This window comes from Musca domestica, unplaced genomic scaffold (assembly GCF_030504385.1).
Source record: "Musca domestica strain aabys unplaced genomic scaffold, Musca_domestica.polishedcontigs.V.1.1 24, whole genome shotgun sequence".
NCBI lineage: Eukaryota > Metazoa > Arthropoda > Insecta > Diptera > Muscidae > Musca > Musca domestica.
Genome location: NW_026712272.1, coordinates 9,207,447 through 9,221,200, shown reverse-complemented (window position 1 = coordinate 9,221,200; position 13,754 = coordinate 9,207,447). Strand labels below are relative to the sequence as shown.

At 37.2% G+C, this 13,754-nt stretch overlaps 1 protein-coding gene across 3 annotated transcripts in view; it reads left to right on the top strand.

The window, feature by feature from the left end:
• The window catches only part of LOC101896212 (transmembrane and coiled-coil domains protein 2), a 52,648-nt gene extending 39,176 nt beyond the window's left edge, over window positions 1–13,472 (top strand). The window contains exons 2-13 of one of the 3 annotated variants that reach the window (XM_059123250.1): window positions 2,066–2,478; window positions 4,450–4,875; window positions 4,938–5,144; window positions 5,213–5,277; window positions 6,198–6,367; window positions 8,490–8,617; window positions 8,679–8,880; window positions 8,945–9,065; window positions 9,136–9,240; window positions 9,306–9,419; window positions 9,720–9,895; window positions 12,950–13,472. In XM_059123250.1, the coding sequence (XP_058979233.1) occupies window positions 2,259–2,478; window positions 4,450–4,875; window positions 4,938–5,144; window positions 5,213–5,277; window positions 6,198–6,367; window positions 8,490–8,617; window positions 8,679–8,880; window positions 8,945–9,065; window positions 9,136–9,240; window positions 9,306–9,419; window positions 9,720–9,895; window positions 12,950–13,076 (2,061 nt within the window). In that variant the 5' untranslated portion in view covers window positions 2,066–2,258 and the 3' untranslated portion in view covers window positions 13,077–13,472. Of the gene's footprint in view, window positions 1–2,065; window positions 2,479–4,194; window positions 4,876–4,937; window positions 5,145–5,212; window positions 5,278–6,197; window positions 6,368–8,489; window positions 8,618–8,678; window positions 8,881–8,944; window positions 9,066–9,135; window positions 9,241–9,305; window positions 9,420–9,719; window positions 9,896–12,949 lie in introns of those variants that run through there. The other 2 variants (XM_059123251.1, XM_059123252.1) reach the window with 2 other exon arrangements.
• Window positions 13,473–13,754: the final 282 nt, after the last annotated feature.

Sequence of the window (13,754 nt, the reverse complement as noted above, 5' to 3'; positions counted from 1 at the left end):
ATATTTTCTCTAGAAAATGTTGTGGAAATATTTTCTCTAGAAAATCGTGTGGAACGCAATATTTGCTATAGAAAATTTTGTGGAACGCATTATTTTCTATAGAAAATCTTGTGGATCGTAATATTCTCCATAGAAAATATTGTGGATCGTAACATTCTCAATAGAAAATATTGTGGATCGTAATATTCTCCATAGAAAATATTGTGGATCGTAATATTTTCGATACAAAATCTTGTGGATCGTAATATTTTTTATAGAAAATGTTGTGGAATGCAATATTTTCAGTAGAAAATCTTGTGGAACACAATGTTTTCAATACAAAATCTTGTGGAACACATTATTTTCCAGAGAAAATCTTGTGGAACGCAATATTTTCCATAGAAAATCTTGTGGAACGTAATATTTTCTATAGAAAATCTTGTGGAACGTAATATTTTCTATGGAAAATATTGTGGATCGTAATATTTTCTATAGGACATTTAGTGGATCAAAATATTTTCTATAGAAAATATTGTGGATCGTAATATTTTCCATAGAAAATCTTGTGGATCGTAATATTTTCGATACAAAAATCTTGTGGATCGTAATATTTTTCTATAGAAAAATCTTGTGGAACGCAATATTTTCTATAGAAAATCTTGTGGAACACAATGTTTTCAATACAAAATCTTGTGGAACACATTATTTTCCAGAGAAAATCTTGTGGAACACATTATTTTCCAGAGAAAATCTTGTGGAACGCAATATTTTCCAGAGAAAATCTTGTGGAACACATTATTTTCCAGAGAAAATCTTGTGGAACGCAATATTTTCCAGAGAAAATCTTGCAGAACGTAATATTTTCTATAGAAAATCTTGTGGAACGTAATATTTTCCAGAGAAAATCTTGCGGAACTTAATATTTTCTATAGAAAATCTTGTGGAACGTAATATTTTCTATGGAAAATATTGTGGAACGTAATATTTTCTGTAGAAAATCTTGTGGATCGTAATATTTTCAATAGAAAATCTTGTGTATCGTAATATTTTCTAGAGAAAATATTGCGGATCGTAATATTTTCTATAGAAAATATTGTGGATCGTAATATTCTCCAGAGAAAATTTTGTGGATCGTAATATTCTCTAGAGAAAGATTTGTGGAATGGTAATTTTTCCATACAAAATGTTGAAAATTTTGTGGAACGCATTGCTTCCGTTGTTACTGTCTTTATATCTCCGCTAATCCGCTTAAAACAATGTGGCTTTTTGTATATCTATAAATGGTTCTTTTGTTGATTATCTTGGATTTTTTAGCTTCTACTTTGCCCTTGCCTCGCTCCCTCCCTGCCCGCCTTGACCACATTGCTTCACATTAAGTAGAGATTATTTTTATTAAAATATACAACAAATAAGACAATTATTTGTGGAATATTGTTTTATTGTTGTTGTTGTTGTAAATATCTGGCGAGGTGAATCAACAATGGACTTTAAACCAACCAAGCCACTATGGCCGGTCGGTGGTCATCTACTGCCTGTGCCTCCATATCAATGAAATACAAATCTGTTTTCTGTTTTTAGTTCAATGCAGTGCAGGGATCAATGACAAGGGGCCCATACGGTGTTGGGGAGGAGGGGAGTTCGAACAGAATATGTTTATGATAATAAACATAATCTCTGGGGGCCGTCACCTCGGCACCCTTCCTTCTCGCATGGCTGTTGCTGATCACATACACAAATCATAATCTCGAAATTGTGCGAGTGGCGATTTGTCGTAGTTATTCTATTCTATTTTATTTTCTTCTTTTCCTCCATCTCCTCTACTTCTGTCTGTCTGTTATTGTTCTTGTTGTTGGTTTTTCGTTTACAATACAATTTATGCTGATTAAATTTATTTATATTTCAATTAAGCCGTTTTGAGAATCTACAACAAACAAACAGTACAAAGCGGATCTCGGGAACCATAGAAAATTTCTGAATTGAAAATTTTTTCCCATTCAATTTTGAAAATAAGTAAAGATTAACAGTGAATTTCCTTTCTTGGGAGCAGCAATGAAAATTGAAATATTTTTCCCGTCTTTTTTTGCAGAGATCCAAGTAAGACCAAGCTTGAAATCCATCAGGAAGCTGCATTTATCTCCACCGCCCTCTGCGCGACTGCCTGCCTGCCTGCTGCAACCCAGACGACAATGTTCCTCCACCTCATCCAACCACTTGTCTCAAGCATTTGCCAACACTAAAAGAACGAAGTAATCTCAAACAAACAACAACAACACAAAATAATGGATGGTTCACATCTAGGTGGCAGCAGTCATCAATTAGCCAAAGATCAATTGTTGCCCTTGCAACCATTGGCCCCTCTGCATCATCATCATCATCATCACAATCCATTGGCATCAGCCTCGACATCGGCCTCACAATTACTGTCGCAATCGAGAACCGGAAGTGTACTGCTATTACGCACCAGTCGATCTCCATCGGCCACACGCAGTGCCGAGCCAAGTAAGTAGCCAGATCTCCTCATGTAGCTGTCCCATACTTCCTTCCCCTCTTTCTCTCTCTCCCTCCTTCTGAGTTTCTCTTGGAGACTCAATTAAAAAATGTAGTATTTTTTTATTATTTCGAATAATTATAGTTGGAATTTGTAGCTGTATCTAGAGTTGAATAATAAATTCTTTTTATTATTGTAATTTGTAGTTGGTTGGTTGGTGGTTAGCTTTAAATGTTTTCTCACCCCTCACCTCACTTCTCTCATATCTCGAGATTCGATGTCAATGCAGTGTCATTATTTGTCATTCATTGTTTTTGGTTTCTTTTGTAAAAATGTTAATATTTATTTATTCTTATGTTCTACTGGGAAAACCGGGGTTGGATTGCAATTTTCCTATGGGAAAAGCTCCATTCAGCCCAGGCTGAATTGCAATTTTCCTATGGGAAAAGCTCCATTCAGCCAAGGCTGAATTGCAATTTTCCTATGGGAAAAGCTCCATTCAGCCAAGGCAGAATTGCAATTTTCCTATGGGAAAAGCTCCATTCAGCCTAGGCTGAATTGTAATTTTCCTATGGAGAACCTCATTCAGCTGAATTGGAGTTTTCCTATGGAAAACCTCATTGAAGTGAAGTTTTCTTATGGAAAACCTCATTCAGCCGGGCTGAATTGATGTTATCCTATGGAAAACCTCATTCAGTCGGGCTGAATTGAAGTTCTCCTATGGAAAACCTCATTCAGCCGGACTGAAATGAAGTTTTCCTATGGAAAACCTCATTCAGCCGGACTGAAATGAAGTTTTCCTATGGAAAACCTCATTCAGCCGGGCTGAAATGAAGTTTTTCTATGGAAAACCTCATTCAGACCGGGCTGAATAGGAGTTCTCCTATGCCCGATTTCCCTGTGTATATGTAAATGTCCTTGTAAATATTTTTGCATGCCTTGTGTCTATTTTTATTCATTATTGTTTTTTCCTACCTTCATAAATTATGTGTTTATCAATGTGTTTTTTTTTTCTTCTTTTCTGTTTTCTTTCTATCATTCGTCCTTCTGTTTTGTTTTATTTATCACCCACAGCTTCATAAAATTAACTATAAAAAGACAAGGACACCCACCACAGCAACAACAACAACAAGAACAACAACTAGTTGTGTATTTTTAATAAATTAATAGAAGATTTTCTTTGATCACGCACGCACACGCTCGCTCACCTTCTTAGGAATAAGAGTTTTATGAGACCAAGAAGAAGAGTAAGAGAAAAAAACCTTCTGCTCTCACTCACCAATTAAAAAAAGTACAGCTGTCTAAATCACCCACTGTCGTCATCAAGTAAACAAAACACAATTCATCACGCCGCTCTCTCTCTCTATTTTCTGTTGGAAAAAGTTCTTCTTTGTTTTCAAGTATCTGTTGTGTTTTGTCTCTCATCTCCGGAGGAGAGATATTTATTTGCTCTCATAACGTGTGAACGCTTTCTTTGTTCATCATCACCGTTCTTTTCTTTGGTATCAATTTTTACAACGATATTTGTGACTTTCTCGCTCTGGCTTTGTTTCTCTGTCTCTCTATTTTACTTGTTGTTTTGTATCGTTAAACCTCCTCTCGCTCTCTCTCACACGCCCACATTTTTTATATGTGCTTTATTTGTAAATTCACTCTCTTAGCTGACAAAACAAATTACTCTCTTTTGCCAAGAGAGCAATACTCTTAGAGCTTTACATTTCGCTTAGATAAGATCAGAGCAAACTCACACCTGAACAGCCAAAAAGCAAAGCAACATCAACAACAACAAAAAACAAAAAAAAAATATTGATTTTCATTTCTGAAACGATACAAAAAAAAAAAAAAATACAAAACCAAACAAATTCAAACGGCTACAATTTCGATCTTAAAATCCTTTCTTTGAGAGCCCAAAAAAAAAAAAAACAAATTCTAACCTAAAATCAAAAAACCCAACAAACATTTTCGCATGAATACAACAACAGTGTCCAGAGAGCGTGAACATCACCGCGGCGAGAGTGCCGACTCGACGGGCTCAGCGACCATTGGATTTGGCGGCAGCAGTTCAGCGGCGGTCGTCGGCGGTATAGCAGCGACATCCAGTGGCGCCAGCAACAGTGTGGCCACCACCATGACCGGTAGCATGGGTAGCGGTGGTGGTGTTGGGGTGGTCGGTGTGACGCCCTATCGTGGTTTTCGCAGTCATTCGCCCACAAATCGACGCAGTCGCGAACGCAATCGTACCCATGCCCGTACACATGGTTCCGATCAGGGTGGTCTCTTGGCCTATGGGGCCATGGGTGGTGGTATACCATTGAGTGGTGTTGGTTTGGTGGGTGGTGATGTGGATGTGGCACTGGGTAGTACTGGTATCACCTCGGGTGGTGTTATAGACGATACACGGTTGTCAGGTAAAAACTGAAGAATGCGATTCCCCCACCTTAGATTACATTTCTGTTTGCCTCCCCTGCAGGTCTTGACGACATTTGCTATCAAAGCTTTGCCTCCGATGATCTGGATGCCGCCGGTGGTCCCGGCCATGGCGGTGAGACCAGCAGTGGTAGTAAAAAACATCACCGGCGCCATGAAAGAACCTCCAGTTTACAGGCCCTTGATCGGCTAAATACCAAAATTCAATGTACAAAGGAGTCGATACGTAAAGAACAGACTTCCCGAGATGGTAAGGAGTTGGAATTGGATTCCAAAAACAAAATAAAAATATTAACCAATTCCCATTTGTTTTTACAGATAACGTTAATGAATATCTCAAATTGGCCGCCAGTGCTGACAAACAGCAGTTGATACGGATAAAGGTGAGTGATATCTCAGTTTCAATGTTTCCCAAACGAAAAAGCCATTTAAGCAGACAAAAAAAAGGACTCCCAAAGGGAAACCCATTCAGTCAGGTTGAATAGAAGGTTTCCTAAAGGGATGCCCATTCAGCCAGGCTGAATAGAAGGTCTCCCGAAGGGATGCCCATTCAGCCAGGCTGAATAGAAAGTCTCCCAAAGGGATGCCCATTCAGCCAGGCTGAATAGAAGGTCTCCCAAAGGGATGCCCATTCAGCCAGGCTGAATAGAAGGTCTCCCAAAGGGATGCCCATTCAGCCACGCTGAATAGAAGGTCTTCCAAAGGAATGCTCATTGAGCCAGACTGAATAGAAGCTCTCCCAAAGGGATGACCATTCGGCCAAGAATAGAAGGTCTCCCAAAGGGATATCCATTCAGCCAGGCTTAATAGAAGTTATCCCAAAGGGAAGCTCATTCAGTTAGACTGAATGGAAGGTCTCCCAAAGGGATGCCCATTCAGCCAGGCTGAATAGAAGGTCTCCCAAAGGGATGCCTATTCAGCCAGGCTAAATAGAAGGTTTCCCAAAGAGATGTCCATTCAGCCAGGTTGAATAGAAGGTCTCTTAAGGGATACCCATTCAGCCAGGCTGAATAAAAAGTCTCCCAAAGGTATACCCATTCAGCCAAGCTAAATACAAGGTCTCCCAAAGGGATGTCCATTCAGCCAAGCTGAATACAAGGTCTCCCAAACGGATAACGCTCTATTCAGCCATGCTGAATAGCTTCTTCCCCAACGGAAAACAGACCTATTCAGGCAGGCTGAATAGAAGCTTTCCCAACGGAAAACAGTCCTATTTAGTCAGGCTGAATAGATGCTTTCCCATCGGATAACAGTCCAATTTTCCAGTGAAAACCACATTTAAATTTGATATGTTTTGTTTCAGGCCGTTTTTGAGAAAAAGAACCAAAAAAGCGCACACTCAATATCTCAACTGCAAAAGAAACTGGACAACTACACGAAGCGAGTGAAAGACCTACAGAATCAACAATATCAACACAAGTCACAGCATAGACAACCGCGTGAAGTCTTACGAGACGTGGGCCAAGGGTTAAGGTATGTAAACACTTCAATTCCTATGGAAAGTCTTGGACTCCAAAAAGGTTTCCATTAGAAAATCTTCAATTCAGCCTGGCTGAATGAGGTTACCATTGGGAAAACTTCAATTCAGCCTGGCTGAATGAGGTTTTCATTAGGAAAACTTCAATTCAGCCTGGCTGAATGAGGTTTTCATTAGGAAAACTTCAATTCAGCCTGGCTGAATGAGGTTTTCATTAGGAAAACTTCAATTCAGCCTGGCTGAATGAGGTTTTCATTAGGAAAACTTCAATTCAGCCTGGCTGAATGAGGTTTTCATTAGGAAAACTTCAATTCAGCCTGGCTGAATGAGGTTTTCATTAGGAAAACTTCAATTCAGCCTGGCTGAATGAGGTTTTCATTAGGAAACTTCAATTCAGCCTGGCTGAATGAGGTTTTCATTAGGAAAACTTCAATTCAGCCTGGCTGAATGAGGTTTTCATTAGGAAAACTTCAATTCAGCCTGGCTGAATGAGGTTTTCATTAGGAAAACTTCAATTCAGCCTGGCTGAATGAGGTTTTCATTAGGAAAACTTCAATTCAGCCTGGCTGAATGAGGTTTTCATTAGGAAAACTTCAATTCAGCCTGGCTGAATGAGGTTTTCATTAGGAAAACTTCAATTCAGCCTGGCTGAATGAGGTTTTCATTAGGAAAACTTCAATTCAGCCTGGCTGAATGAGGTTTTCATTAGGAAAACTTCAATTCAGCCTGGCTGAATGAGGTTTTCATTAGGAAAACTTCAATTCAGCCTGGCTGAATGAGGTTTTCATTAGGAAAACTTCAATTCAGCCTGGCTGAATGAGGTTTTCATTAGGAAAACTTCAATTCAGCCTGGCTGAATGAGGTTTTCATTAGGAAAACTTCAATTCAGCCTGGCTGAATGAGGTTTTCATTAGGAAAACTTCAATTCAGCCTGGCTGAATGAGGTTTTCATTAGGAAAACTTCAATTCAGCCTGGCTGAATGAGGTTTTCATTAGGAAAACTTCAATTCAGCCTGGCTGAATGAGGTTTTCATTAGGAAAACTTCAATTCAGCCTGGCTGAATGAGGTTTTCATTAGGAAAACTTCTATTCAGCCTGGCTGAATGAGGTTTTCATTAGGAAAACTTCTATTCAGCCTGGCTGAATGAGGTTTTCATTAGGAAAACTTCAATTCAGCCTGGCTGAATGAGGTTTTCATTAGGAAAACTTCAATTCAGCCTGGCTGAATGAGGTTTTCATTAGGAAAACTTCAATTCAGCCTGGCTGAATGAGGTTTTCATTAGGAAAACTTCAATTCAGCCTGGCTGAATGAGGTTTTCATTAGGAAAACTTCAATTCAGCCTGGCTGAATGAGGTTTTCATTAGGAAAACTTCAATTCAGCCTGGCTGAATGAGGTTTTCATTAGGAAAACTTCAATTCAGCCTGGCTGAATGAGGTTTTCATTAGGAAAACTTCAATTCAGCCTGCTGAATGAGGTTTTCATTAGGAAAACTTCAATTCAGCCTGGCTGAATGAGGTTTTCATTAGGAAAACTTCAATTCAGCCTGGCTGAATGAGGTTTTCATTAGGAAAACTTCAATTCAGCCTGGCTGAATGAGGTTTTCATTAGGAAAACTTCAATTCAGCCTGGCTGAATGAGGTTTTCATTAGGAAAACTTCAATTCAGCCTGGCTGAATGAGGTTTTCATTAGGAAAACTTCAATTCAGCCTGGCTGAATGAGGTTTCATTAGGAAATCTTCAATTCAGCCTGGCTGAATGATGTTTCCATTAGGAAATCTTCATTCAGCCTGGCTGAATGAGGTTTCCATTAGGAAATCTTCAATTCAGCCTGGCTGAATGAGGTTTCCATTAGGAAATCTTCAATTCAGCCTGGCTGAATGAGGTTTCCATTAGGAAATCTTCAATTCAGCCTGGCTGAATGAGGTTCCATTAGGAAATCTTCAATTCAGCCTGGCTGAATGAGGTTTCCATTAGGAAATCTTGAATTCAGCCTGGCTGAATGAGGTTTCCCATAGGAAAACTTCAATTCAGCCCGGCTGAATGAGGTTTCCCATAGGAAAACTTGAGTTCCGCCTGGCTGTTTTAATTGTGTTTTTGTTTTTTTCCTATTTTCCAGAAATGTTGGCGGCAATATCCGTGATGGTATTACCGGCTTTTCAGGGTCTGTCATGTCCAAGCCCCGGGAATTTGCACATTTGATTAAGAATAAATTTGGCAGTGCTGATAATATAAATCAAATGTCAGGTTGGTGTTGGAATTTTTCATCCAAGGGAACATAAATGAATCTAATTTCTTCATTTTTCAGAATCTGAATTGAATAACTTAAATATGCCTGCGAATCATGAAATGTTTGGTAGTTCAACGCCCAACACCGCCATACCAAATGCATCGACTGGATCTGGCGGTGGCGGCGGTATGCTTAATGCCGGTGGTGCTGGTAGCGGTAAATTCAATAGTGAGAATGGCAGTGAATGTAGCAGCGTCACCAGTGAGAGCATACCAGCGGGGTAAGAATTCAAAAGACAAATGATTTAAAGGAGAATGCATTTAAACTTATTTTCGTGTTTTTAGCTCTGGAAAAAGTCAATCGGGTGCCAGCCAATATCACATTGTATTGAAATCTCTTCTAACCGAATTGGCCGAACGTAAGGCTGAAATAGAAAAACTAACCGAACGTGTTGAACGACTGGAGGTGAGAGGCATTTCATTCTTTAATTTTTTCTGTTATAAAATTATTTAAAATTGATTCATTTTCTTTAAAGAATGCTCAAAAGGATTTTAATAACTTAACTGCAACACTGGAAGGTGAACGATATCGTGCTGAAAGTCTGGAGGAACAAATCAATGACCTGACGGAATTACATCAGGTACTACAATGTTTTTCTTACCACATTCTTTATCTCTAACATTTCGTTTTCTTCTTTTCTTGTAGAACGAAATTGAAAATTTGAAACAAACCATTGCCGACATGGAGGAAAAAGTCCAATATCAAAGTGATGAACGTCTACAGGATGTCAATGAAGTTTTAGAAAATTGTCAAACTAGAGTAGGTCTTCAAACATGGACTAATGGATATATAGACGAAGGAATGCTCCCACCGTTTATATTCGACAAAAAAATCAGATCAACAACAATTAATTGCAATTCTTGAAAAACAAAATAGGTTTTCACAGTCTCCAGTAGGACTATTGGCTCAAACAGCATGTTGAGTATGTAAAAAACGTGCTGAGAGCAATCAGGATAGCCATTCCACATTCTGTCGTCCATATATTCATTAGTCTATGCTTTAAGGTTGTGACGATTTATTTATTGGAAATTAATTTGTTCCCCTTCCTTCTTTTTCTAGATTTCCAAAATGGAACATTTATCCCAACAACAATACGTAACTGTTGAAGGTATCGATAACTCAAATGCCCGTGCTTTAGTTGTGAAATTAATTAATGTTGTCCTGACCATACTGCAAGTGGTACTGCTGCTGGTTGCCACAGCGGCGGGTATTATAATGCCGTTTTTGAAAACAAGGTAATAATGGGTTAATATTTTTTTTCGAAATCATGAAAAGTTCTGGAATTCGTCTATGAATAGAAGAAATCTAGAGGGTCTTAAACGGTTAAAGGCATCTTTAGAAGACGATATGTGATAAAATCTATACAAGGTCATCATGACTAGAAAATCTTTACCAAGTCTTTGGTGTTTTGAAGACATTTAGAATATCTTTTGTGCAAATAGAGCTTCTAGAGGATATTTTATGGCTGTAAGACCTCTGGAAGGTCTTTAATATTAACCTGTGGAGGATCTTCTACCTCTATATGATATTAAAAAAACGTTTGGTTTGAAAAAAAACCTATGATTAATATTCTTTGGTTACGTCTTCTATGCCCAACATAACTCTCTATTGTGTAGAAGGTCTTTACAAGAACTTCTATGTCCATAAGACTTTTAGAATATCTTCTGTGTCTAGAAGAGCTTCACAAAGTTTTTTGTTTTTGAAGACTTCAACAATTCCTTGCCTATAGGTCTATAAGATAGTCTATGTTTAGAAAACTTCCAGTGGCTCTTCTATGTCCAGAGGATCATAGAGGGTTTTCTACGTCTAGAAGATCTAAAGAGTTTCTCTAGATAGTCTTCTTTGCTCAGAATACTTTCGGAGAGTCTTTTTTCTCTAAGGGCTTTTATGTTTACAAGAGCTGTTGATGGTTTAAAGGACGTTTTGAACGTCCCTCCGTTTTTAACAGAACTCTCTATTGTACCGAAAATGTTTACAGGATTTTCTATGTCTAGGATATCTTAACAAGGTATCACATCTTAAGGAGCTTTACAAAGTTATTGGTATTTTGAAGATCTATAAGATATTCGATGGCTAAAACCGTGGATCTTCAATGTCAAAAAGATCTTTAATGGGTCTTCTATGTCTAGAAGAGATTAAAAAGTTTTGTTTGTTTTTGCTTCACAAAGTATTTTGCTTTTGAAGACTTCAACAATTCCTTGCCCATAGGTCTATAAGATATTCCATGTCTAGAAACCTTCCAGTGGCTCTTCTATGTCCAGAGGATCTTAGTGGGGTTTCTACGTCGAGAAGATCTAAAGAAGTTCTCTAGAAAGTCTTCTTTGCTCAGAATACTTTCGGAGAATCTTCTTTCTCTAAGGGCTTTTATGTTTAGAAGAGCTGTTGATGGTCTAAAGGACCTTTTGTTTAAACATCCCTCTGTTTTTAACAGAACTCTATTGTGCCGAAAATGTTTACAGGATTTTCTATGTCTAGGAGACTAGGAGACATAGCCTTCATATCTAGAGGGGCTTTACAAAGTTATTGGTATTTTAAAGACCTATAAGATATTCTATGCCTAAAAGCCTTTTAATGGGTCTTCAATGCCAAAAAGATCTTTAGAGGGTCTTCTATGTCTAGAGGACATTAAAAAGTTTTGTTTCGTCCAGAAGATTTCTAGGAAGTCTTAATGTCCAAATATCTTTTCTTTGTCAAGTAGACATGTGAAGGTATTCATTAAGTTAAATACTTCAGGAAGAACTGTTCATGAACTAGGTTCTATAGGCCATCTGGAAGATATTAAATGCCTAGAAGCCTTCCAAGGAATAATCTATGTCCACGAGATCAGGTCTCTCATGCTAAAAATACATTAAATAGTTTTTTTTTGTCTGGCAGGCCACTAGAAAGTCTTCTATCACAAAAATACCGCTGGAAGTTTGTCTTTGTTGAGCGGGATGACTTTTAAAGACTTCTATAATTCAACGCCTATATCCAGATGACTTGTAGGGTCTAGAATTTATTAAGTAGTTCTTTTCTATGTCCAGTATGCCTCTGGAAGTTCGTCATTGTCTGGCGAGCATTTTGGAGGTATTCAAAAAGCGAAAGTCCTCTATGTGAAGAAGAAATGTTGATTGTCTTCTTTGACTCTAATGCCTTTATATTTTTTAGAAGATTTGCCATCTATAATAGATCTTTAAAAGGTCTTGTGTGTCTAGAAAATCTTTTAAAGGTATTCTATGGCTGAAAGAATAGCAGAAAGTGGATGGTTTTTGTAAGGTTTTCTATAGCCGAAGAAGTCTACAAGATCTTCTAGATCTAGAGGACATTACGTGCCTGGAAATCATCTTGAAGATCTTTTATGTTCAGGAGATATTTTACGACCAGATGGTCTGGGAGATATTTTGCTAGCAGAAGCCCTTTTGAAGGGCATCCATGTCCAGAACACATTAAGCAGGACATTTTATGTCTGGACCTGTCTAAAGGGCCAGAAGGTGTCCTACGACTTGAAGCTCTCTAGAAGGGATGTCTAGAAGACTTGTACAACATATCTGATATCCAGAAGGTCCATTAAAAAAAAAAAAAACTAAAAATTCATAGACAGTCTAAGAAGGTTAAAGAATGTCGTATGCCTATATGACCTCTAGAATGCCTTCTGTAGCTAGAAAAACCCAGGAAGACTCAGGAAGAAAATTTCTAAAAGGTAGTCCTCTACGTGTAGAAAACATTCGATGTATAGAAACCCTATTAAAATATTCTACTAGAAGATATCTAGAAGGTCTTCCATGCTTGGAATACCCCTAAAATATATAGGTATAGGTCTCCAAGAGCTTTAGAAGGGTGTCAATGTCACGAAAACTTTACAAGTTATTTGATGTCTAGAAGACCTATTAAATCTAAAAAGGCAAAAAATCTAAAAAGGCATAAAAGGTCTTACAAGGCTTGAATGTCGTAAATGTCTAGAGGGCCCCTAGAAGGTCTTCTGTATGACGAAGAACTCAGGAAGTTCTTTATAGTGAGAAGATATCTAAAACCTCATCCTCTACATATAGAAGACATCCCGAAAGGTTTTTATGTTCCGAAGGCGTATTAAACTTATTCTGTATCAGAAGCCCCTTTAAAAATTCTTCTATTACTAGACATCTCTAGAAGCTCCTCTTGTATAACTGAGCTCTAAGAAGTCTTCCATGTTTATATAGCTTCTAGAGATAGATCTCCATAATTTATTTTCCATGCCAATAACTTTATACATATTATTATTTCTGATTTTTAATTGCTCCCCCTTTTCTCTTCTCTCTCCCTCTTTTTTCCAGAGTCCGTGTGCTGACAACGTTCTTATCGATATTCGTTATAATTTGTGTGATACGTCAATGGCCTGATGTTCAGGACATTGGCGCCGGTTTACTGCGTCATTTAAAACAGTCTTTGGTTGTTAAATAGATATATATTTATATACCTATACCTAACTAAATATATATTTTATTGTATATGTAAATATAGAAGAGAACCCCCGATAAACAATTCTTAACTATTACTATTATTACTATTACAATTAATATTAAATAAATTACAACTACAACTATTATTATTTAATTTAATTATAATTATTATTATTTTTAAATGAGAAAAAAGTGTGTGTAATAATTAATTAACTATTAATTTTTAAACTTTGTATAATGCATTAGAAAATCGATCTATGTAAACTTTAGCTTAAAACTCTATTTATATTTATATAAAAAGAAAAAAAAAAAACAAAAACAACAAAACAAACTATGGAAATAGAAAACTATATTTGTAATAAAATAAACGAAAAAAGAATACAAAAAAAAAAAAAAACATTTTTAGGCCTTATCCCTTCCAAAACGAAACAACCAAACAATGAACCTATTTATGGAATATTAAAAATGTGAAATGAACCATTTTTCGACAGCAAAAAAAAAATACCCTTAGAAATTTATTAAAACAAAATTTAAATTAGGATTAGGAAGATAATTTGTAGTTTAAATTGCCCTTTTTAATTAGCAAACATGAAAAGCAATGGGCAGAAAGGTGCAGGGTCTAAAGCTATTTTGTAGATAAAGTTTTTTTTCTTTGGGAATATATGAAACTGAAAGTTAA